Genomic DNA, 22760 nt, shown 5'->3' with positions numbered 1-22760 from the left:
TCCAGTATTCTTGCCTGGAAAATCCAATGGATGGAGGAGCCTGGTGGGCTTCAATTCATGGGTCGAAAAGAGTCAAGACACGACTGAGCAACTGACACACTCAAATGTTAGATGCCAAGGAAGGCATCTAGTAATCCTTAGGGACTTTGATAAGGACACTTCCACATGGTCACCAGAATCAAATGCTGCATACTAACAGAGGGAGTGCTGGAGACTTTAAAGTATCCTACCCGTGAATAAAATGATATGCTGAAGTAGCAGCAGTTCCTCACCTTCAGAAAGGCATATATGTAACCCAGAGAAAGTCCAAATCATGACAACAAAAATATTTAAGGGACTGAGATGGCTATCAAGTGAACATAAAGCTAAGAAGACATCTGGGCTGAGTGACTCTCTGGGTGCAATGGACTAGGCTTCATCTTGGGTGGTTTCTTTGCAGTCCTGGGTTGGAGCCACTGTTTCCTGCACCCTGTGCCGTCCAGTTCTTTGTTTTCTCTCTTCTTTAGTAGCTGTGTCAACACTCCTCTAACCCTCCTGAGGTGTTGTATGAGAAAAAAGTAGTTCTTTCCTGAATTATCTGTTTCCTCTAGGTTCCGTAGGTCCTTGGATTTTCTTATGCTATTGGCTTTTCTCATTTGTTGGGTGGTTCTTGGTTGTCCGTATATATTTAAGAATTTAGGGCTGAGGGACTTCCTTGTTGGTCCAGAGGCTAGTACTCTGCACTCCTAATGCAGGGGGTCCAGAAGTTTCGATCCCTGGGTTGGGAACTGGATCTCACATGCTGCAACTAAGATTGAAGATCCTGCAGGCTGCAATTAAGACCCAAACAAAGATTTTTAAAGAAAGAAAGAAGGGCTAGACAATGATTATTTTAGATAGCTAGTATGCAGGGTATCTCTAAGGCTTTCCCCAATAAGCTTCATCAGCTCCCTGTTCTGTGAGGTGGAGCTTGTATTGAGCTTTATAAGTGGCTGTGAATGTGGCTTGGCATGCCTCAGACTGATAATTTTGTCTAGCTCAGAATGGTAGGTTTTATAATCCTGGTAAAATACTTGGTGGTGTGTTATGAGGTAGAAATAAACTACCCTTACATTTCTGAAATAGAAATTTCAATATTAATAAAGGAAAGCAGTACTTTGGGAGCAAAGAGGGAATAATTAAAAAAGCTTGTAAGTCAGATTCAGATACCGAATTTCTACCGTGTTTCATGTTTCTGGTGATGCAGAAGGGATTTATAAGTAAAACACAGGTCCTGCTCTCTCAGAAACTCTTTGCGACCCCACGGACTGCAGCACGCCAGGCTTCCCTGTCTTTCACGTCTCCCGGAGTTTGCTCGAACTCATGTCCATTGAATTGGTGATGCCATCCAACCATCTCATTGTCTGTTGCCCCTTTCTCCTGCCCTCAATGTTTCCCAGCATCAGGGTCTTTTATTTAAGTTAATTGGAAGATTGACCAACATGCCAAAAGTAGTAGTGGACAATGTGGTCAGGAAAGACTTAACTAAACCAGTTTGAAAAAATTGCAGTAGGCTGCAGAGGCATTACACTGAATGTATATAGTTACATTTTAATTCTATTCAACTAAAAGCCATTCTCTTTTGTATACCTCCTCAAGTTGAAGTTGTATATGTGCTCTTGTCTGTGTCTTTTCTAAACATTCATGAGTAGTGGGTTGTGCTAGGTGAATTCTACATTCTCTACAACTCCCAAGTTGTATTAGTTTACTTTTAAAGCTGGCCTTGAATTCTCACTACCCAGTTTGGATTAGGTTGAATCAATTTTGGTTTAATTTAATAATATTATTGAGTATCAGCTATAGTACAGGCATTGTGCTGGGGTTGAAATCAGTAAGACTAATACACAACCTAACAGGGGACACAGAGATGTAAGGAAATGTATTACTATGTGTTAAGTGTATTCATGCAATCTTATGCATAGAGGTAGCCAAGATGGTGGGAGATTTTGGTGCTCTATCCGTGAGGACAGGAAATGCTTTCTGGAAAAGATGACAGCTGGGTTTTAAAGGATAAATAGGAGCTTTCCAAAGGCACAAGGAAGGAGAGCCATTCCAGGTAGGGAAAATATCCAGACCGAAGCAGAATGGTGCATTAGGGCAGTTTTGAACAGTATTGCTAGAATATAAAGTAGAGGAAGTAAGGCTGAAACACTCGGCATGAATCTGGGACAAGCCCAGCATCTTTGCTATTCTGTTGGGCTTGACAATCAATTGGGAACTTTAGATAGTCAGTCCAAATGCAAGGTTAATGACTAAACAGATACTTGTTCACCCACTCTGAATGCGTTGGAAGAAGAACCGAGATGAAACAGCATTGAAATTTCAGGATTAGTGGACTTTAATGGAGGAAGCTTGGGACTTAACTTTTAGAAATGTAATGATTTAAATTATTGGGAATGTGCTTGATCTCCTGGCAAAGTCACCTGGCATAAAATGTTTCAAGCAGGTGTTTTGAAGCAGTTGTATCAATACTACAGAGAAGGACATGCAGGTAATAGCATCTCTGGTAATAAGCTTGTTTTCTGTCACCTGATTCCCAGAAGATCAGTTAACTAAACCAGCTGCAGGTGGGTCTGTGGGGCCAACCCCAAAACCTAGTGCTGCCACCAAAAGTGCTTCCCCTGGCTTCTATGACCTTGTTCATCTCCTCTCCTGAGCCTGTCCATGATGGTGGTGGTCCCTGCAAGTGGGGCAGCCAAGTGATTTATGTGCCTGAGTTTATTGTAGTAGAGTGTTAACCCCTCAGAGTCTTTCATGTTTGGCTCCCTCCAAAATGCTACAGATTGAGTGTTGTCCCAGGTTTTATCCTTTTACTAAGATTCCTATGTTCTATCTTAATTTCTTTTCCTTTTTAACATTTCTCAGGCTTTCTTGATCATGGATGGTGAAGATATACCAGATTTTTCAAGTTTGAAGGAGGAAACTGCTTATTGGAAGGAACTTTCCTTGAAGTATAAACAAAGGTAATGCCAGAAAGCATCCTAGAAATAGAAGAGGGCTTTGGAATACATAATCTCTAACTTTTTGCACTTTTTTTTGTTTGTTTTAACAAAGCTAAATTTAGAGTTTCCAGTATAGGATTGGGATTCTAGAAATAGTCATAACAAAATAACATTGCTTGTATTTAAGGAAGATAAAGTGCCATAAAACCTTACATTACTTGAATTATTAAAATAGAAAACAGTGTCATTTATGATTTCTTCTGGTAGCTTACTTCCTTTTAGAAAGCCTGTTTCTGCTCTTGGCTGTCTTTGGCTTGCTGGGTGTGCACTGATTGTGCCTCCTCATTTTGGTCTTTTGGAGATTCTAATAAGCTCTCTGGGACTCCATAGGGCAGACTCTCTTTGGGCAGGCGTTATCAGTGTCTGGAGCCAACAAAGCTTTGAGGGAGGGACAAGAGCTTCGGGGTATATGGGGTATTTTAGAAAATCTCAATTATTTCAGTTACTTGAGAGAACTTCTAGGTAACCTTTTAAGTAGAAAGCTTAAATTTCTTTTTAAAATAAAATCTTTTTAAAATATATATACATCTTCCTATTTTGGTTAGCAGTTTACTAAGACTTACTAAACCTTTTATTGCTATTTCATTGTTGTTACTGAAGCCAGTTATTGTATCATGCTAGTTATATGGAAGGTGTGTCTATGGCAAGAGTTCATAGTCCTTTTTTTTTTTTTTGTGCCATAGATACCTTCATAGGCTGGGAAAATCTACGGAACCCTTCTCAGAATAACATTTTTAATGCATAAAATTAAATAGAATTACAGAGGATACCAATTATATTGGAAAAAACACATCTAAATGTTAAAACTGATTTGTGGATAGTGATATGTGCTTCTTTGTCAATATGTTAAATAAGAAAGGGGTGAGTGTATAAAACGTGAATCCTTTTGCGGCTTTTAGCTTACTTTCATTGAACCCTGAATATATAGAGTAAGAGATGCAAAATAGATTGCCTTTACTGTTTAGTATATTTTATGGTAGCATAAAACTCAGGTGAAAATTTTTGGATTGGTATATAATCATCTTCAGGATGATCCTTACGGTTTCTACTATAACTGATCTTTCCCACTTTGTTTCTGATTAGCTTCCAGGAAGCTCGGGATGAGCTAGTTGAATTCCAGGAAGGAAGCAGAGAATTAGAGGCAGAGTTGGAGGCACAATTAGTACAGGCTGAACAAAGAAATAGAGACTTGCAAGCTGATAACCAAAGACTGAAGTACGAAGTAGAAGCATTGAAGGTAATTGTGGCAGTATAAGTTGGTGTCTCTTTGGCTGGGTTTTGTTAAAGTTCTTGCATTAGTTCTACCTGTACATTCTTACAGGTAGAGCTTAAGAGCAGCAGGCAACATAAAAATATAAAAAGGCCTAAAATGAATTTTTGACATAAACTGTTTGTTTTCGTGGAACCAAGGCAAAGGTGTTTTAGAGTTCAAAAGTTCACTTCAAAACCCTGTAGCTGTCAATTTTTTTAGCTATAATGTTCCTAGCTCTATAATATTATGTTGTAATTCTATAATTTTCAAAAGCTGCCTAGAAAAAAAAGGCTGCCTGATTATTTGCTATGATAGCGTGCCTCATTCTGTAGTACTTTAAAATTATCTTTGTATGACACATACATTTATTTCATTATGGTTTATGGTCACTTTAGTTTTGGAGTTTAATTTTTAAAAATTCCCTTCTAACAAGGAATTTTCAGGAGTAGAAAGGTTAATCTCTCTTGTTGTTGTTTATCACATGCCTAAGCCAAATGTTTGGGGTGTTCCTGTGTCTGGGCAGGGGGTAGGTTTAGAGAAGGTGAGATTGGGCAGGCAAGGTGTAAGAAATTTGAACCCTGTCACTCAACTGCTTTATGTTTACCCTGGGCTGCATTCAGCCTGAGAACCCAGAGGTTTTTAAGGCCACAATTTTACTACTTTACCTCTTTTCAGAGAGACCATTATTAAATTTCTTTAAGAGAAGTGATTGACTAATATGAATTAAAGCACTGGAAATGAATGTGTCATTTTAACATTGTAAAAAGGAGAAAAGAGTACTATCAGATTGTGGGTGAATTTTTTGGATCCTTCCCCAACCTGCCTCTTGTTTGGGTTACATCCTTTATTAAAGAAAACTATATGCTAATGACACATTCTTTCCTTCTATACCCACACCTTCAGGAGAAGCTAGAACATCAATATGCACAGAGCTACAAGCAGGTCTCAGTATTAGAAGATGATTTAAGTCAGACTCGGGCCATTAAGGAGCAATTACATAAGTATGTAAGAGAGCTGGAACAGGCTAATGATGACCTGGAGCGAGCAAAAAGGTAAGTGAATGATGTGCATATTGTTAGAATAACCGAAATTGGCAATCTGTGATTAAAAAGTTATTTTAGATACAACCAGTTACCTAAATCTTAGTACCAGAACAACTCCTTTTGGTATTTCAAGTCACCTGTAAGTCATCACATTGAAACTTACCAAAAATCCTTATCTCCCTAGATAATGCCCTTCCAGGTTTTTCTTTCCATTTTTCCTTCTTTCATGTACCATTGTGGATCCTGTTGGTTTTTCTTTAAAAGGTCTCATTCATTCCTCCGTCTTCCCTGTGTTCTCAACACTACAACACTTTTTGAAGGTCCTCATGTTGTATATCTGAATCTTGCAGTTGTTTCCTAACTGATCTGTCCTTAAGTTTTCACTTCTTTTCTGTTTTAATACTTACCAATGAATTTTCTTGAAATAATGCTTTTATTACGATTTTGATGAACAGCCTATAGGAGCTTGCCATTACTTTGCCAAGATTTCATATATCTACCATTGTTTCTTAACCATCCCAAATGTAATTTGTATTACTTTACAATCATTGTCTGAGATTTCTTTCCTTAATATTTGAGTAACTCTGAAATGCTTGGCATGATGCTAGCGTTGAGGATACAAAGATAAGCTTGCCACTGCCCTTGGGCATGATAGATATGGACAGTCCATGTGATAGCCCTGGTATTAATACAAAGAACATACAAGCTGCTCAACTACCCTTTGGTCACTGGGGAAGCTGGGTCTGCGAGGAGTAGATGTTAACTGATGAAGAGAGAGATTCGAAGTCAGAGAGGCAGAAAAAGGGCATGAGGTGTTAATATTTTACTTTAACTAAAGTGCATAAAGACAGTGTGGCTGAACAAGATAAGACTGGAAGGTGTTTGGGGCCAGGTTGCAGAGAACCCTGTGCTTGGCTATGTTTGAAAGTCATTCTGTAAGCAAAGAGGCACTCTAAGAGTTTTTTTAAACAAAGAAGTGTTACCAGATTGCGATTTGAAAGATATTACTGAGAAATTAGAAGTAGGGAAGAAAAGATGTGAAGACCATTTTGGAGTAACCCAGATGATGTTTTGGCTTGTTAGTAGCTCAGTTGTGTCCGACTCTGCAACCCCATGGACTATAGCCCACCAGGCTCCTCTGTCCATGGAATTCTCCAGGCAAGAATACTGGAGTGGGTAGCCATTCCCTTCTCTGGGGATCTTCCCAACCCAGGGATCGAACCTGGGTCTCCTGCATTACAGGCAAATTCTTTACTGTCTGAGCCACCAGGAATGGGTGAAGAATTAAGTCTGGGGCAGAAGATTGGAGGAGAGCAAGTGCAGCTGAGAGACAGTTGACAGAAAATTGGACATGGCATTGAGAATTCTAACTTGAGGTTAGGAAATTTTAATTCTGTAGCAGATAGCACATAGTGGATAGAGGGCACGTAGTAGGTACCTGTCAGTGTTTGCTGAATAAATGAGAAATGCAGGAAGTCAAAAAGGGTTGATAGGAAGAAAGTAGGTAGAGTGGGACCTGGGACTGTGTTTTAAACAAATTCTTAGTACATTTTTACATATTCTTACATACTCTGAAACCACTGAACAGTTTTCTTCCTGAAAATGTGTAAACTTCATTGAAACATGTTTAAAATCCAGTGGGGAGATATAACTTGTATAATAAGTAGCCTGCCTTTAAGAGACTTGAAGGAATTTAGATAGGAATATAAAAGAAAAGAATATATTGAATGGCCAAATGATAATAGAGACAGTAAATGCACCAGAGGTCAGAAGGGGTGAGATCATTTTCTTTCAGCTGGGCCAGGCTTTCTAGGTCAGGAAATAGCACGAGATAAACTGACAGTTTCCTTTTGTAGTAGCTAGTTGCACATTATTTGTTTAATTCATGGACTCTAATTTTTTTTTTTAGGGCAACAATAGTTTCACTGGAAGACTTTGAACAAAGGCTAAATCAAGCCATTGAACGAAATGCATTTTTAGAAAGTGAACTTGATGAAAAGGAATCTTTGTTGGTCTCTGTACAGAGGTTAAAGGATGAAGCAAGAGGTAAAATTTATAACTTAAAAAATATTTATTACTTACTGTCCCTAAGCCAGAGTGCTAAGCTTGCTTCAGGATCAACTTTTTAAAGCAGTTTATTTACATGCTTTGGTCAGACACTATGCCAAGTACTTCTAGTCTGTTAGTAGCTATATCATCAACTCTAGGAGGTAGGTGGTATTATACCCATTTTATAGGTTAGAAGACTGAGGCATAGCAAGTTTGGGTTTTGTCCAAGGTCTTTTAGCTTCTCAGTTGGGATTCAGACCTGGTCTGTTTCCCAAAGTCTTAATCATCATCACTGTGCAGATACTGCTTGGTTTTATTTGGAGTTTTTCCTTTTTCTTGTACCTAAATAATTTTGTGGAAAAAAAAATTTTGTATTAGGTGCATAATAGCATTATATATGTGTGCATATTGCAGTATCAGTTCAGTTCAGCTCAGTCGTGTCCACCTCCTCATGACGCCATGGACTTCCACACTCCAGGCTTCCCTGTCCATCACCAACTCCCATAGCTTACTCAAACTCATGTCCATTGAGTCGGTGATGCCATCCAACCATCTCATCCTCTGTCGTCCCCTTCTTCTCCTGCCTTCAATCTTTCCCAGTATCAGGGTCTTTTCCAGTGAGTCAGTTCTTTGCATCAGGTGGACAAAGTATTGGAGCTAACCTTACAATGAATACTCAGGACTGATTTCCTGTAGGATGGACTGGTTGGATCTCCTTGCTGTCCAAGGGACTCTCAAGAGTCTTCTCTAACACCACAGTTAAAAAGCATCAATTCAAAAAAAAAAAAAAAAAAAGCATCAATTCTTCAGTGTATATTGCAGTATATGTGTATAATACATATAGTGAATATATACTTTCTTTTAAAATTTTCTTCCCTCCCTCTTTTTTTCTTTTATGCATGTTAGAGTGCAGAGCATTGTAAAGAAGAAACTAAAAGTCACTCTTTATCTCTTTATCTTGAGAGAATTCACCAGGAGTTTGGTGTCTTTCCAGTCTTTCTATAACTATACATAAGCATACCTGTTTGTTTTTTTTCTTTATATAATTGAACCATATTATATATTTTTTCTATCCTCCACTCCTTAATGGGTCCTTTGTTATTGGAATTTACATTTTTGCTATACATAGTGCTGTAAATAGGGTCCTTGTACACAATATTTGGGGGTATCTTTGATTTTCTTAGACTAGATTCTTAGAAATAGCAAAGAATATAAGTGTCTTTAATGGTTGTAACAGATGCTGCTAAATTACTTTTTAGGTAAATTGGTACCTTTACACTTTGGTAGTGATTGAGGGTCCTCTCAGTCCTCCTCACACTGTTTATTAGTATTGTGAATAATAAAAATAAATTTTAAAATTATTTAAAAACCTGTTTGAAAATTTGATATTATATTGTTTTTATTTATTTTTAAATTTAAAAAATGTTTTGGTTGTGTGGTCTTAGTTCCCCAACAGGGATTGAACCCCAGCCCCAGCCCTTGATGGTGAAAGTGAGGAGTCCTAACAACTGGACCACCAGGGAATTCCCAATATCACATTGTTTTTTTTTTTTTTTGAAGTTTTAAAAATTTCATTTATTATTTTAAACTTTTTATTTTGTACTGAGGTTTAGCTAAATAACAATGTGATAGTTTCACATGAACAGCAAAGGGACTCAGCCATATAATATATATATCTGTTCTCCCACCTCCCATCCAGGCTGCCACATAACACTGAGCAGAGTTCCATGTACTCTACAATAGGTTATTTTTGATTATCCTTTTTAAATATAGCAGTGTGTACATGCCCATCTCAAACTTCTTGTCTAATATCACCTTGCTTTTAATTTGTAGTTTTTTGGTTGGTACTTGTGAAAACTTTTTGTCTGTTTTTATTGGGTCTTTTAAAAATTGGTTTTTCAGGAATTCCCTGGCAGACCAGTGGTTAGGACTCAGGTCTCACTGCTAGGGGCCTAGGTTTGATCCCAGGTCAGGGTACTAAGATCCCGCAAACTGTGCATTCAAAAAAAATTTTCTTCATGGCTTCCTTTTTTTGGGGAGGCTTTATTCATTTGAAGAACTCATAATTTATATAATGTATAAAATATTAACTTTATCCTATTCTAAAATTTACAATTGTGGTTAAAAGTAACAAAATTTATCATCTTAATGATTTTTAAGGGTACAAGTTAGTAATGTTACCTATCTTCACATTGTTTTGTAGATCTCTAGAACTTTTTCATCTGGTAGTATTGAAACTCTTTGCCTATTGGACAACAAATCCCCATTTCTCCCTTCCCCAGCCCTGACAACTTCAGTTCTACTTTCTGTTGTTACGTGCAACTACAGCAGTCCCCCCTTATCTGTGGTTTTGCTTTCCACGGTTTCAGTAACCCATGGTCAACTGCAGTCTGCAAATATTAAGTGGAAAATTCCAGAAATAAGCAATACATAACTTTTAAATTGTGCACCATTCTGAGTAACAGGGTGATGTTTTTTGCTGTTTCGTTCAATGAATCATCCACTGGGGATCTTGGCACACCCTCCTCAGATAAGGGAGAGCTGCTACATTTTAGATGCATTATATACGTGGAATATATATATATATACAGTTACCAAGTATTCTTGCTATTGGTCAGTTGCATTACAGAAAAAGAGAACATTAATTTTGGGTTAAAAATTCAATATTTGAAAACCAGAAAGCAGTTGCAACTATTTTGACTACTTCCTTTCTAAAATAAAATATTTCATAGGAAAATTAGTAAAAGAATGTCAACCCATTAAAAATGACAAAATTGTTCTTCATTGATCTTGTAATAATCCCCAAACTACATCATCATTTCGAAATAAATACAAATAAGTTGATTAAGAATATTTGTATTTGTGTCGTATCTGTTCACTGTGAGTTCTGCTTTGGACTCTGCCTTATTTTTGCATAAAGACAGAATAATTGTTACATTTATCACATTTTTAAATTCTAAATGACCATTTAGACAGTAGAGTTGTCATTTTTATTTCCTTGGAAGTAAAAATTATTAAATATGAAAATCATTTTTGAGAAGTAATTTAGGAAAAATGTCTTTATGGCATCTCAGATGTAACTTTCCTTGCTGTATTTGCTCCCTCTAGTGAATATTGCTACCTTTGCAACATTTTACAGATTTAAGGCAAGAACTAGCTGTTCGGGAAAGACAACAGGAAGTAACTAGAAAGTCAGCTCCCAGTTCTCCAACGCTGGATTGCGAAAAGATGGATTCTGCCGTCCAAGCATCCCTTTCTTTGCCAGCTACCCCTGTTGGCAAAGGAACAGAGAACAGTTTTCCTTCACCGAAAGGTTTGTAATGTCTTTTCTTTCTGAACCTGTGGCTGATTATCAACTAAGAGGCTTTGCTGATGAAGCAGGGGTCGCTAAGGTTTGAGCAGTCTTTTTAGTTTAAAGGTTGGTTTAGTCTAGCTCTGTGTGAAACAGCAGGAATTACTTCCCTAGACCACTTACTCATATGTAGGAAACAGTGAAGTGAGAGCTACATTTAAGACAAGAACAGCTTAATAAATTGAAATTTTAAAAAGTTGAAGATCTTAAGGAAATTTGTTTTGATTATAGCAGTAACACATGTTCATGTAGAAAAATATAAAAATATAAACAAGAGAAAAAGAAAATTCATCTGCAATCTTAGTGCTTAAAGTCAAGTATTATTAACACTGAATTTTTTTCTGTTGTGTGTACTTTTTTGTGTCCATGCCACTTTGTTACAAATTCTGGGATCATATTTAAATGCAGTTTTATTTCTGGCCCCTGCTACTGAATATATCATGGGAGACTAGAAGTCTTTATACATGGAAAGTACAGAAATTCATTGAGTTACCATTCAGGCTCATCTAAGTTGGCTTGGATGGACATGCCCGTTCTGTGACATGCCTCAGTAGCTGCCATATTCATAGGTGAATAGTGCATAAAAAATATTCCTTTTGCCATCAGTCAAGGTGTTTTTTAAAATCCAGATAAGCAGAAAAACGTTTAAGTAGTCACTAGATAAAATGTTAAGAATGGAACCCTGAAACTCTTACTGAGATTTACTTAGTTTTTGCAGCTTGCAGATCATATTTCAGCTACTTCCACTCCCCTGTACTTTCTTCTTACTCTTTTTTTAAATACAGGATTTTACCTTTCAGAGTGATATGAAGTAATTTCAGGTAGTACAGTTAGCCCTCCATATCTCCATATTTGTGCTACCCATAGCCACTCAAATGTGACTATTTAAAATTTTAAACTGAGTTTCTAATTGTGTTGGCCTTACTTCAAGTGCTCAGAAGCCCTTAAATAGATAATTCACCCTTTTTTTGGTCTTTTTATGAGGGTGAGGTGAGGTAAGGTATGTAAAAGTTCTATGTAGTTGTGTTGCTGATTGTAGCAGTATGTGCTGCGTTTGCTGCTAAGAATAGAGTAGGCAGTATATAGGCATTATATACAGCAGGCATCAGAAGCTGTCATTTTTCAGAATGGCTGCTTGTATATTTGAGGACCTTAGAATTAGTGGCATATGAGAATTAGCATTTAAGATCTGTTTTTTTTTTTAATGTTACTAATTAAAATTATGCAGATAAGTTCTGAAAATTCTTCATCTAAGCCCTAATTGGAATTATCTGGAGCGTCAAGGGGGGGGTGTCAGTAGGACACAGAGCTTGCTCTGGCCCAGAAGGAAGATATGTCAAGCCTAAGACAAAAATATTTGTCCAGAGAGACACATTTTTAGATTGGAACTGATGGCATGAACTTTCGCTGGCCTAAAAGCTGTTGTTTCATTGCAAGGAAGTTGGCACACAGACAGTGAGAAGCCAAAGGTTAGAGAAATCAGTGGCAAGATTGAAGAGCTGATCTCTATGAAGTGGTTTGGCTGTAATTGCATTTTATTGATAAAATGCCTGTTTCTGAAAACCATTTAAAACAACTTTCCATAAAAGTACAGATTTAATAATACTGAAAATATAAAATTCGAGTAGAATAGGAAGAACAAGATCCAGAAATCCCTGCCAAGGAAAGTATAGCACTTTGTATCACATTGGGCACCTGTTATGTGCCATGTATTACTCAGGATGCAGGGAGGAGAGTGGTTAGACAAAGTTGTGACCTTTGGGACTTCTGTGGCGGTCCAGTGACTGAGACTCTGTGCTTCCACTGGAGAAGCACAGGTTTAAATCTCTGGTTGGGCAAGTTTCATGTACTGCATGGTGTGGTCAAAAATAAATAAATGTCACATTGGGAAATATATATGAGAGAAAGGATGAATATCTGTATGACTATACCATGCAAGGGTACAAGTGCTCTTGCAGGTTGATTAAAAAAAAGACAACCCAGCAGGAAAAAGTGCGGAAGATAAACAGATGACTTCCAAAAAAAGAGATTTAAATGACTCTTGGATTAAGGAGACAAAAGTTAAAGTGACTATCAAGTTGGGCGCAAAGAAAAAAGATGTCTAATATTATTGAGAGCACTACCATACGGACTGCTAATATTGACACAACCTAGAGAGCATTTTAGTAGGATATTAAGGTGAAAATTTGGGCATATCCTCTGACTCAGCAGTTCTATTTTTAGGAACCTTTTCTCCAGAAATGCTTGTCTAGATATTTTAAGGTTATATGTCCATTTAGCATTGTTTATAATAATTAAAAATTGGATATAACCTAAATATCCTTTGGAAAATGGTTAAACGTATTTGTGGTATCTCCACTTTATACTATATCCACAGTTAAAGAATATTATATTGATTTTTCATTGTGTATTCTACTTTGTAAACTGAAACAAACCCAAATGTAAAGGAAGTTGCCAGAGTAATCACTCGCCTTTGACCTTTCTCTAGCTATACCAAACGGTTTTGGTACCAGTCCACTGACTCCTTCAGCTAGGATATCAGCACTGAACATCGTGGGGGATCTCTTACGGAAAGTAGGGGTAAGCATTTTGTTATTTATCACTAGGTGTTTCAGCTGCCAAGGTACTGAATTGTTTCTTACCTTGAAGTGAGGGTGAGGTAAAGGCTATTAAGCTTAGAAGCAAGAGCATCCATTGACCACCTGAGACTGGTTCAGATAAACACCTCTGCTCAGCCTTTCCTGTGCCTCTGCAGAAGATTGCCTTATTGAACTCCCAAGTCCCTGCGGGGCCTTCGTCATGCTCGCCCTGGCTGTCTCTAAAGCATTGACTCCTACGTTCTCTGAAGGCCTGCTGTATGTCTTATCCCTCCCTCTAATCCTGTTCTGTGCTTTGCCTGCTGTCCTCCTGGTCATCGCCCAGCTTTCTCTTCAGAGGACTCTTGCCTTGGCTCATGGCATGACTTTCCTGCTCTTGGTCACCACCTCCCTGCTGCCTGGCCATCTCCATTCCAGTGCCATCTCCTTGGCTCTCACGTTGCGTTCCAGAGCATTTCGGCTTTTGGAATATTAAACTTGGATTTCTACTTAGTTTTTTACATTGTATAATATCTACTCTGACCTTATTCAGAGTAGTACTTTGTTGTGATTTTTTTTTTTTTTAAGTCATCTCTTGCTTTCACTTGGTTCCTACTTACCTATGATCCATGGGTCACTTTCTCTGTCACTGTGGACTCCTGGTCTCTCTGGTCATAGGGGAGACCTGCAGGTTGGATTAGTTGAGCAACTGGACTTCTTTCCTGCATCAAGATCATTGGAAACATTTATGTAACCTGGTAGATTTTTAAGCCACTATAAAGTTAGAATTTCTAGCATTAGTCAGTTTCCTGGTTCCCTCAGTGACTTATTTCTGTGATCAATAATCTACCCCTGAAACTTCCCATTCTCCACTGCCCTTTCACTTATTTGTGTGTGTGTGTGTAGCTTCAAAGAAAGCAGAAATTACATTCTACTTTATATAAAGAAATGGGAGGCCAAGATATGAGATGCTATGTTTACTTTTTCTGGCTTGTAAAATTATTTTCTGACCATCAATAACTTTGCATTTTAAAGTTGCTGTAACAAGTCATGTGCACACAACATTCATACAGCACATAGAATAATCTTCTTTCACTCCTACCATAATCTTTTTTTTTAAACCTGTTTGTTGTAAAAATTGTGTTGTAATAGTTTAACCTATTTGTTATAACCTATAATGAAATAGTAGTGCTTTTTAGAACTAATAGTAGAACCTATAGTGAAATAGTATGCTTGCTTTTCAGTGTCTTACCAACTTTAAGAAAAAAGATGAATTTAACTTCTCCTAATTTTGAAATTTTTCTTGGTTATTTTTCTAACTTTATTTAAAGTCTGTCCCTTCTTGAACTCTCCCATTAGTAGTGCTGAAAATTAGTCAACAGCACCTACAATATTATGCCCACCTGTGTGTTATTTCCTGCAGAATCATAGAGGAGGAGCTAGGCTCTCGGGACATTTTACTTAGAGTACTCAACAGATGTTTCAGGCATTTTGTTCTTTACCTGTTATTTTACTCAGAAGCATATTATTAATAGATTTTTTCCTGTGTGTGTGTCATAGCTGACATGTATGCCTTTTTAACATTTTTTAAAATTGGCCATCTTTTTATTATTTTCACTGCAAAACAATTTTTACCAAATCACAATAAAAATAAAAAAGCTCTTGGAATCCTGTCATTTCAACAGAATTAAACCATTTTCATTTTTAAAACTTGCTCTCAGCCTTTGTATCCATATATAACTTGTGTATCAATGGATATTTTTCTTCATGGTTCTTAGCATTTCTGATTACTTTTTTTTCCCTCCCACTGTGGAGAGAAGAAACATACACTTTCTTTGCTATATGTTGTATCTTCCAGCTTATTCACACTGTTTGCTGAGTGCTCTGACATGCTTCTAGGGTGGCAGCACGCTGTCATCCTCTAATTTCTCTTCATTATACTCGTAGGTTAGTTCTGGCTATTTATTCCTGGATCTCTGTTGTCATCTTTCTTTTGTTCCCTGTTTTGCTTTAATACCTTAAGTAATTTATTCATAAGTGGTGCATTAAAGTTGAACTCGGAGTCCTGGTGTTATTTACCCATTCAGCAGACAGTTTGTCTTTTAAGGTGTCATTAGAATTTCTGCCATTCTCCACCAGCCCCTGTGTACTTTTATGAATGTTTCATCTCCTATTTCTTTGCCCTATTTTGCCACTGACTTCACCTGGAAGCCCCGTCCTCCTCTGACATCCTCCTCCACTGAGAAATCAAGGCTATCTATTTACACTTTGTTTTCTTCACTTCCCTTCTTTTAGTATTCTCCTTTTATTACCTGTGTTCTTCCTTTTTGTCTCCGTGAAAGTATCACATTCCTGCTCATGGCTAATTTTGTCCCTCTGTGCTTTGCATCTCATTGCCTTGTCATCTTTATATCTCCTTTATCTTCCGCCTTTTACTATATATTTTGATATTTATATGCAGTATTTATGTATACCAATTATGTAACATATATATATATATATCAGTTCAGTTCAGTTGCTCTGTGGTGTCCACTCTTTGCAACTACATGGACTGCAGCATGCCAGGCTTCCCTGTCCATCACCAACTCCCGGAGCTTGCTCAAACTCATGTTCATTGAGTTGGTGATGCCATCCAGCCATCTCATCCTCTGTCGTCCCCTTCTCCTGCCTTCAATCTTTCCCAGTGTCAGGGTCTTTTCCAGTGAGTCAGTTCTTTGCATCAGGTGGCCAAAGTATTGGAGCTTCAGCTGTCATTGTTTCCACTGTTTGCCTATCTATTTGCCATGAAGTGATGGGCCCAGATGCCATGATCTTAGTTTTTTAAATGTTGAGTTTTAAGCCAGCTTTTTCACTCTCCTCTTTCACTTTCATCAAGAGGCTCTTTAGTTCCTCTTTGCTTTCTGCCATAAGGGTGTTGTCATCTGGGTATCTGAGGTTATTGATATTTCTCCCAACAATGATGATTCCAGCTTGTGCTTCATCCCGCCTGGCATTTCGCATGATGTACACTGCATACAAGTTAAATAAGCAGGATGACAATGTACAGCCTTGATGTAGTTCTTTCCCAATTTGGAACCAGTCTGCTGTTCCATGTCTGGTTCTAACTGTTACTTCTTGATCTGCATACAGATTTCTCAGGAGGTAGGTAAGGTGATCTGGTATTCTCATCTCTTTAAGAATTCTTCACAGTTTGTTGTGATTCACAGTCGGAGGCTTTGGTGTAGTCAATAAAGCAGTAGATGTTTTTCTGGAACTCTCTTGCTTTTTCTGTGATCCAGTGGATGTTGGCACTTTGATCTTTGTTTCCTCTGTGTAATGCATAATATGTGCTGGATGAAGCACAAGCTGGAATCAAAATTGCCGGGAGAAATATCAGTAACCTCAGATATGCAGAAAGTGAAGAAGAACTAGAGAGTCTCTTGATGAAAGTGAAAGAGGAGAGTGAAAAAGCTGGCTGGAAACAGTGGCTGACTTTTTTGGGGGGCTCCAAAATCAGTGCAGATGGTGACTGCAGCCTAAGTAAAAGATGCTTACTACTTAGAAGGAAAGCTATGGCCAACCTGGACAGCACAGTAAAAAGCAGAGAGATTACTTTGTCAACAAAGGTCCATCTAGTCAAGGCTATGGCTTTTCCAGTAGTCATGTATGGATGTGAGAGTTGGACTATAAAGAAAGCTGAGCGCAGAAGAATTGATGCTTTTGAACTGCGGTGTTGGAGAACACTCTTGAGGTTCCCTTGAACTGCAAGGAGATCCAACCAGTCCATCCTAAAGGAAATCAGTCCTGAATGAATAGTCATTGGAAGGACTGATGGCTGAGTCTGAAGCTCCAGTACTTTGGCCACCTGATGCAAAGAACTGACTCATTGGAAAAGACCCCGATGCTGGGAAAGATTGAAGGTGGGAGAAGGGGACGACAGAGGATGAGATGGTTGGATGGCATCACCGACTCAATGGACATGAGTTTGAGTAAACTCCGGGAGTTGGTGATGGACAGGGAGGCCTGGCGTGCTGCAGTTCATGGGGTCTCAAAGAGTCGGACACGACTGAGTGACTGAAGTGAACTGAACTGAATGCGTAATATATAAATGTTAGATATAAGTATATCTAACATTTATATATTACGCATTACAGTTTTTTAACCTTAAAAGCAAAAATAAAAGCAGCTATTCTTTCCTTCTACCCTGTGTCTCTCTCTAACTTTCAGTTTGTCTCTTTCCTTTCCAGCCAAGCTTTTGAAAGCTCGTCTCCATGAATTGTTAGTATTTGTGATAGCAAACTCGCTCCCCAGCTAGCCTCGTCTGGGCTTTTGTTTCCTGCTCACCCCACTCACATTGCTCATTGATGATCTCAGTGCCGTCAAATCCAGTGAATGCTCCTCTGTCCTCGTTTTACTTGAGACGTTCGACACTGACTTTCTTTGAAACGCCTTCTCTCCTCTGCTCTTCTGGTGCTGTGTCGTGTGTGCCTCGCGTCTTCCTGCCCATGCCTCTTTGTCGGGTCTTCATCTGCCTGCCCTTTCAGTATGGACTTCACTCAGAGTTCTGACCTTAATTTTCTGATTATCTCCTTCACAGCCATGACTTCATCTCCTGCTTGGTGTGGATATTGTCTTAAATCTGATTTCTAGGCCATTGTTTTTGAGTGCCTGGCCCAGTACTTGTATTAGGTTGTCTCACTGATGCCTGGGATACAACTTGTACCTATTATGTGATAGATCCTCACTTAATATCTGAATGAATGTTTTGAATATGGGAAATTAATGGCTCTCAGTTTTTACTGTATGTGCCTGTTTAATAAGATGCTGAAAAAATGCTTATTTAGAGCTTATCCAACCTCTTTTCCTTCTTTTGTTGTTATTTTACTGAATCATGACGCTATTCTTTTAGGAAAGGAGAAGAGAAGGAAGTTTCAGTCTGTTTTTGTTGCTGTTTCTTAATAGCTCTTATTGAAATTATGGGAGGAGGGTTCTCAGAATGAAATATGTTAGCTGTGAATTTAATTTACCAGTGCATTCCAAAATCCCTTAGTGTCAAGGATAATAGGATTGGAATGTTTTTTGCCCTTTTTTTTCCTCATGGATTGTAATCCCCTTCCTTCTCTCTCTCTCTTTTTTTGCAAGGAGAGGGGTTTGATTTGGCAAAGTGTTTGTGGGAAGGGGGAGTTGGTGATACTTGTGTGTGATGGAAATTGATGAGAAACTTCTCTTCATGTCATCTGTCGGCTTGTAGAGGTTGGCACTGGCCAGGTGTTGTGGTGACAGGTGCTAAGCAGGCACTCAGTTTAGACGTAAATGCTAAAGGGCTGGTGTCATTTTCAAATGAATTGTTTAATTATAGGCAGAGGGTGTAGACGTTTTACAGTGTGCTCTCAGAAGCAGAATAGAATTTAGCTTCATCTGAGGCGTTGTAAATGCACTTATCCATTCTGATATACTGGAAACTAACATGAAGCCCTAAAGAAAGAATTGGCTACTTTAAAAAGTTCTCAATTGATGTTTTTGCATTCTTTGTAATGCTTGCTTCCAAAACATATGCACAAACATATGCACACACCCAACCAGCCAATTAACAGTCCAGAGGTCAGAGGGAAGAAGAGTGGATTAGGGCCAAGGGACCTGGGCTCCATCTCTGTCTACTGTGCCACGTTTCTCTTAGTTGTAAGGTGAGGATTATATCTGTATCCCTCAATAATACTGAGAGGGATAAATATTCTGAGTTCATTAGAAAGGGAGCCAGTGTGAATATCCCCTCTTCCTACTAGAAAGGTGATTGATAATGGCTTAAATAGCCACCATTACCAACTGTGAGAATAAAGTTTGAGTCTTGAAATAGAAATGGTTTGAAATGCAGATTTTTATGTGCTGCTACTATTTTGACAACCTAATCATTCCTTCTTCCTTTTTAGGCTTTAGAATCCAAATTAGCAGCTTGCAGGAATTTTGCAAAGGACCAAGCATCACGAAAATCCTATATTTCAGGGAATGTTAACTGTGGGGTGATGAATAGCAATGGCACGAAGTTCTCTCGATCAGGGCACACGTCTTTCTTCGACAAAGGGTAAGTTTTGGAAACTCTAAACGTTAATTTTTGGGTTAGTGAAGTTGCGTATTATTAAGTTAGTTTATTGAACTTTGAAAAGATAAACTCAGTTTGATAAATCTACCTGAATGAAGTGTTATCATTCAGATCTTAGGGGATGTGAAGTCTGTTATTGTCTTCTAGTCCCCATGGAGTCTGTTGCCCTGGGAACCCTGACTCTGAAGCTTCTATCCTGGGAAGCAGACTCTTGAAAGGCAGCCAGGGATTAAAGATGAATGTGATATGGTCCTTGTGTTTGCTCAATGTGATTGCAGAATGGTAGACTCTTGGCAAATATTTGCTAAGAGTAGAAGAGAACATGGTGATCACGTTATGTGTGAACTCTTCAACAAACCTTCTGTCTGAGGATTTTAGAAAAATATGACCACTGGATCCAAGTACAGTTTAGGACATAAAAAGTTTTGTAGGATGTGAAGATATTTTTTGGGGAATTGAGAATTAAAAAGTTGTCATAAGATTAAAGCAGCAATACATTATTAATGCAAAAAAATTTTTGGTGCAGAATATATAAAGTAAAAATACATGTCATCTGTTTTCACACTATTTTCCCATCTTTACAGTTATTCATGCATTCATCTATATAGTTAAGCACGTAAAATCATCTTTTGCATCTGCTCTGCTTTTAAAAACTTATGAAATACCTTAAATACTGCTCGCAGCATGCCTGTGGTGACTGATACTGCCAGTAGCTTTCTGTGTCAGTACATATTGTTCTACTACAATTAAAGGGAAAAAAAAAAAAACAAACCCACAAAACACTGCATGGTTATACTGTTGTATGGGTGTGCCTTAGTCTAGGTAACTGGTTAGAGCCTGTGGTCTTGAATGTTGACCTTGTGACTTAAGGTGGCTGACAGTGGAATTAGCAGCTGAGGCACCAGTGGTCTGTCTTTGCTTTGAGTTAGAGGGGCCACAGGTTCTTGTTCTGTGAAAGCAATATAGAAATCTTCATAGTTTCTTAAAAGGAACTAATATTTTCTGCTTTCCTCAGTGACAGTGGTACGTTTGTAGAGAACCTGATTTTTTTTTAAATTTATTTTATATTGGACTATAGCCGATTAACAATGTTGTGATAGTTTTAGGTGGACAGCAAAGGGACTGCACCAAACATATACATAGGTCCATTCTCCCCCAGTGGAGGACCTGATTTGATAAGTAGTCCACTCTATAAAGCTTTTTGTTGTTCGTCCTTGTGAAGTGGAATATTCTGGTCTCTCTCTCTCCCTCAAGAATTCTACCTCAAAGTATGTGTATTTCATTAGGGAGCACATTCTCAAATAATATATAAATCAGGGCTTTCTTTACACACATTTCATTAAAAGCCCATTCTATAATGTCAACACATATATAAATCAGAACTTTATTTTAACCATTGGGGCTCCCTAGTAGTGGTAGGAATAAAATTAATATTCCTTAGGTTTAGGAGTTTCAGGCAACCTTGAGGAGTGCCATTTTTATACTATAATGGTAAGTGTGAAATTAGAAGGTAGATATATTTACATTAGAGGTGGTATTTCCCCAGAACAATACAGGGAAAGTTTAAGGAAGTCTTCATGAGTGTTGGAAATAGTGCCTAATGGTTTTTCCTGGAGCTTATAACTACTTCGTCTGTCAGTTATTCGTCTGTCAGGAATATTTCTTAATGGGCCTTGGGTCCCTTGTGATGTGAGAACAGGCAAAACTGTAAATAGATTGGTCCGGCAGATGCCTTTGCAAAAAAATAGTCCTTAGAACAGTCATGACGAAGGAGGCATAATATCATCAGTTCAGGCTCACCATTCTGTCTTCTTACCAGGGCAGCGATTGCGCAGAGAGGAACCCTGTCTAGGCAGATGGCAGAGGATTCAGGGTCACCTGAAACCAGGAGGGGCCCTGGGCACTGTGACAGAGCCCCTGTCCCCTGAGGAGATCCTAGGTGTAGGATAGGCTTTCTGTCCTGAACTGAACCTGGAAATATGCTTCTTCATAGAAATAGTTACAGGTGATGATTAGGATTGTGGAGGACCTGATTAAATAGTACAGAGTTTTAATTTTATTCTTTCTATTAAGAATAAATATTTTTTTGTGGACTGGCCTTTTCTTAAGTGTTGAGTTTGTATGGTAAACAGATGGCACACGCACACTCAATATGAACCTATTGTTGCCCGAGTTGTGTGTATCTAGTTGCTGTCTTCCTGAGGATAACTCTTGGGTGGGTTTTGCAGTGTTCTTACTTCCTTGATGCTTTGCTTTGATTCTGGCTTCCTTTTGGCCGGCCTGGCTTTTTACCTTTGGCCTTCCTTCCTGCTGACCTAGCGACTAGATAATAACCATGATGGCTTATACCTGTTGCAAAAGGAAGGGGTAAATATCCCCACTCCCAACTCCATTATTGCATCTGACTGGTTGAAAGAAAAAGTGCCAGTTCTGGTAAAAGCGTAGCTTGTAGTTTCAGCTTGAGAAGAAGCTTCCATTGGAGGAAAAGCCTTTGGCTCCGGAAGTTGCCTGGCATGCCTTTCACTCCTAAGGAGTCTGTGGCACTGTTAACTGTAGTTTTCCTGACGCTCCTAGGAGCCCACAGAAGCATTGTTTGGGAGAGTTGGTTTGCATGAGTGTGCAAGTATATGAGTGTACGTGTATGCACTGTGCCCTCCTGCCTCCCACAGAATCCTCAGATGGGTGAGTCTTGACCACATAAACATAAAGCCGCCTTGTTATATATTGCTTTATGGGTTATGAAAATATTGTGTAAGTTCTGCTTAGTGGAGGGCTTCTTGGAGTCAGGATTTTGTCTAGTCTGTGTTCATGTCACCAGTTCCTAAAATGTGGGTTGCTGGGCCTGTTTCTCCCTGTGTTGCTCTGCTTCTTCCAACCTGTACCAGCTGTTCACATCACTCATCCATAAAGACACTAGTTCACAGGTAGCACAGCTACTTGAGTTCCCCCAAAATGTTCATTTTCCTCTGTAGCTTTTATTTAGTTTCTTATGCCCTAATTTTGTAAGCTAGCGTGATTTCTTTCAGGCTGTGTGTAGGCAAGCGTAGACTAATTTTAGGGCATAATGTGAAAATAGTATTGTATTACTGTTTAATGTTTTTTCCTTTTTTTATTAGGCAAGAAAAAGTCATATTTCCCACGTTGTTCATGGGTAACTGAATTTCTTTGCTGTGCTCTTTCATTCTTAATCGTGGTGTGTGGTGGAAGACGCATACACATTAACAGACCGGGTTTACTAACTGCATGGTGCTGACTCTGCTTTAACCAGCTTCCAGCCCATGAGTGAACGAACGTTCAAGTTCTTGTTTGGTTTGACTGTGTACATTATTACTAGTTTAGCTGTGCAAACAAAAACAAGTGAATGGTAGTGGTCTTGGGGCGGTTGTCAATGG

General features: G+C 38.5%; 1 protein-coding gene across 6 annotated transcripts in view; it reads left to right on the top strand.

Moving 5' to 3' along the window:
• The window catches only part of NDEL1 (nudE neurodevelopment protein 1 like 1), a 45918-nt gene that overhangs the window by 18138 nt on the left and 5020 nt on the right, over positions 1 to 22760 (top strand). For 5 of the 6 annotated variants that reach the window (XM_043474508.1, XM_043474482.1, XM_043474468.1 and 2 more), the window contains exons 2-9: positions 2884 to 2981; positions 4104 to 4257; positions 5176 to 5324; positions 7225 to 7361; positions 10504 to 10677; positions 13205 to 13296; positions 19199 to 19350; positions 22485 to 22519. In XM_043474508.1, the coding sequence (XP_043330443.1) occupies positions 2896 to 2981; positions 4104 to 4257; positions 5176 to 5324; positions 7225 to 7361; positions 10504 to 10677; positions 13205 to 13296; positions 19199 to 19350; positions 22485 to 22519 (979 nt within the window). In that variant the 5' untranslated portion in view covers positions 2884 to 2895. The remainder of the gene's footprint in view (positions 1 to 2883; positions 2982 to 4103; positions 4258 to 5175; positions 5325 to 7224; positions 7362 to 10503; positions 10678 to 13204; positions 13297 to 19198; positions 19351 to 22484; positions 22520 to 22760) is intronic. The other variant, XM_043474499.1, reaches the window with a different exon arrangement.

This window comes from Cervus canadensis, chromosome 1, assembly GCF_019320065.1.
Source record: "Cervus canadensis isolate Bull #8, Minnesota chromosome 1, ASM1932006v1, whole genome shotgun sequence".
Lineage (NCBI taxonomy): Eukaryota > Metazoa > Chordata > Mammalia > Artiodactyla > Cervidae > Cervus > Cervus canadensis.
Note: the sequence above shows the minus strand (reverse complement) of the source record. Positions and strands in the feature narration are given on the sequence as shown.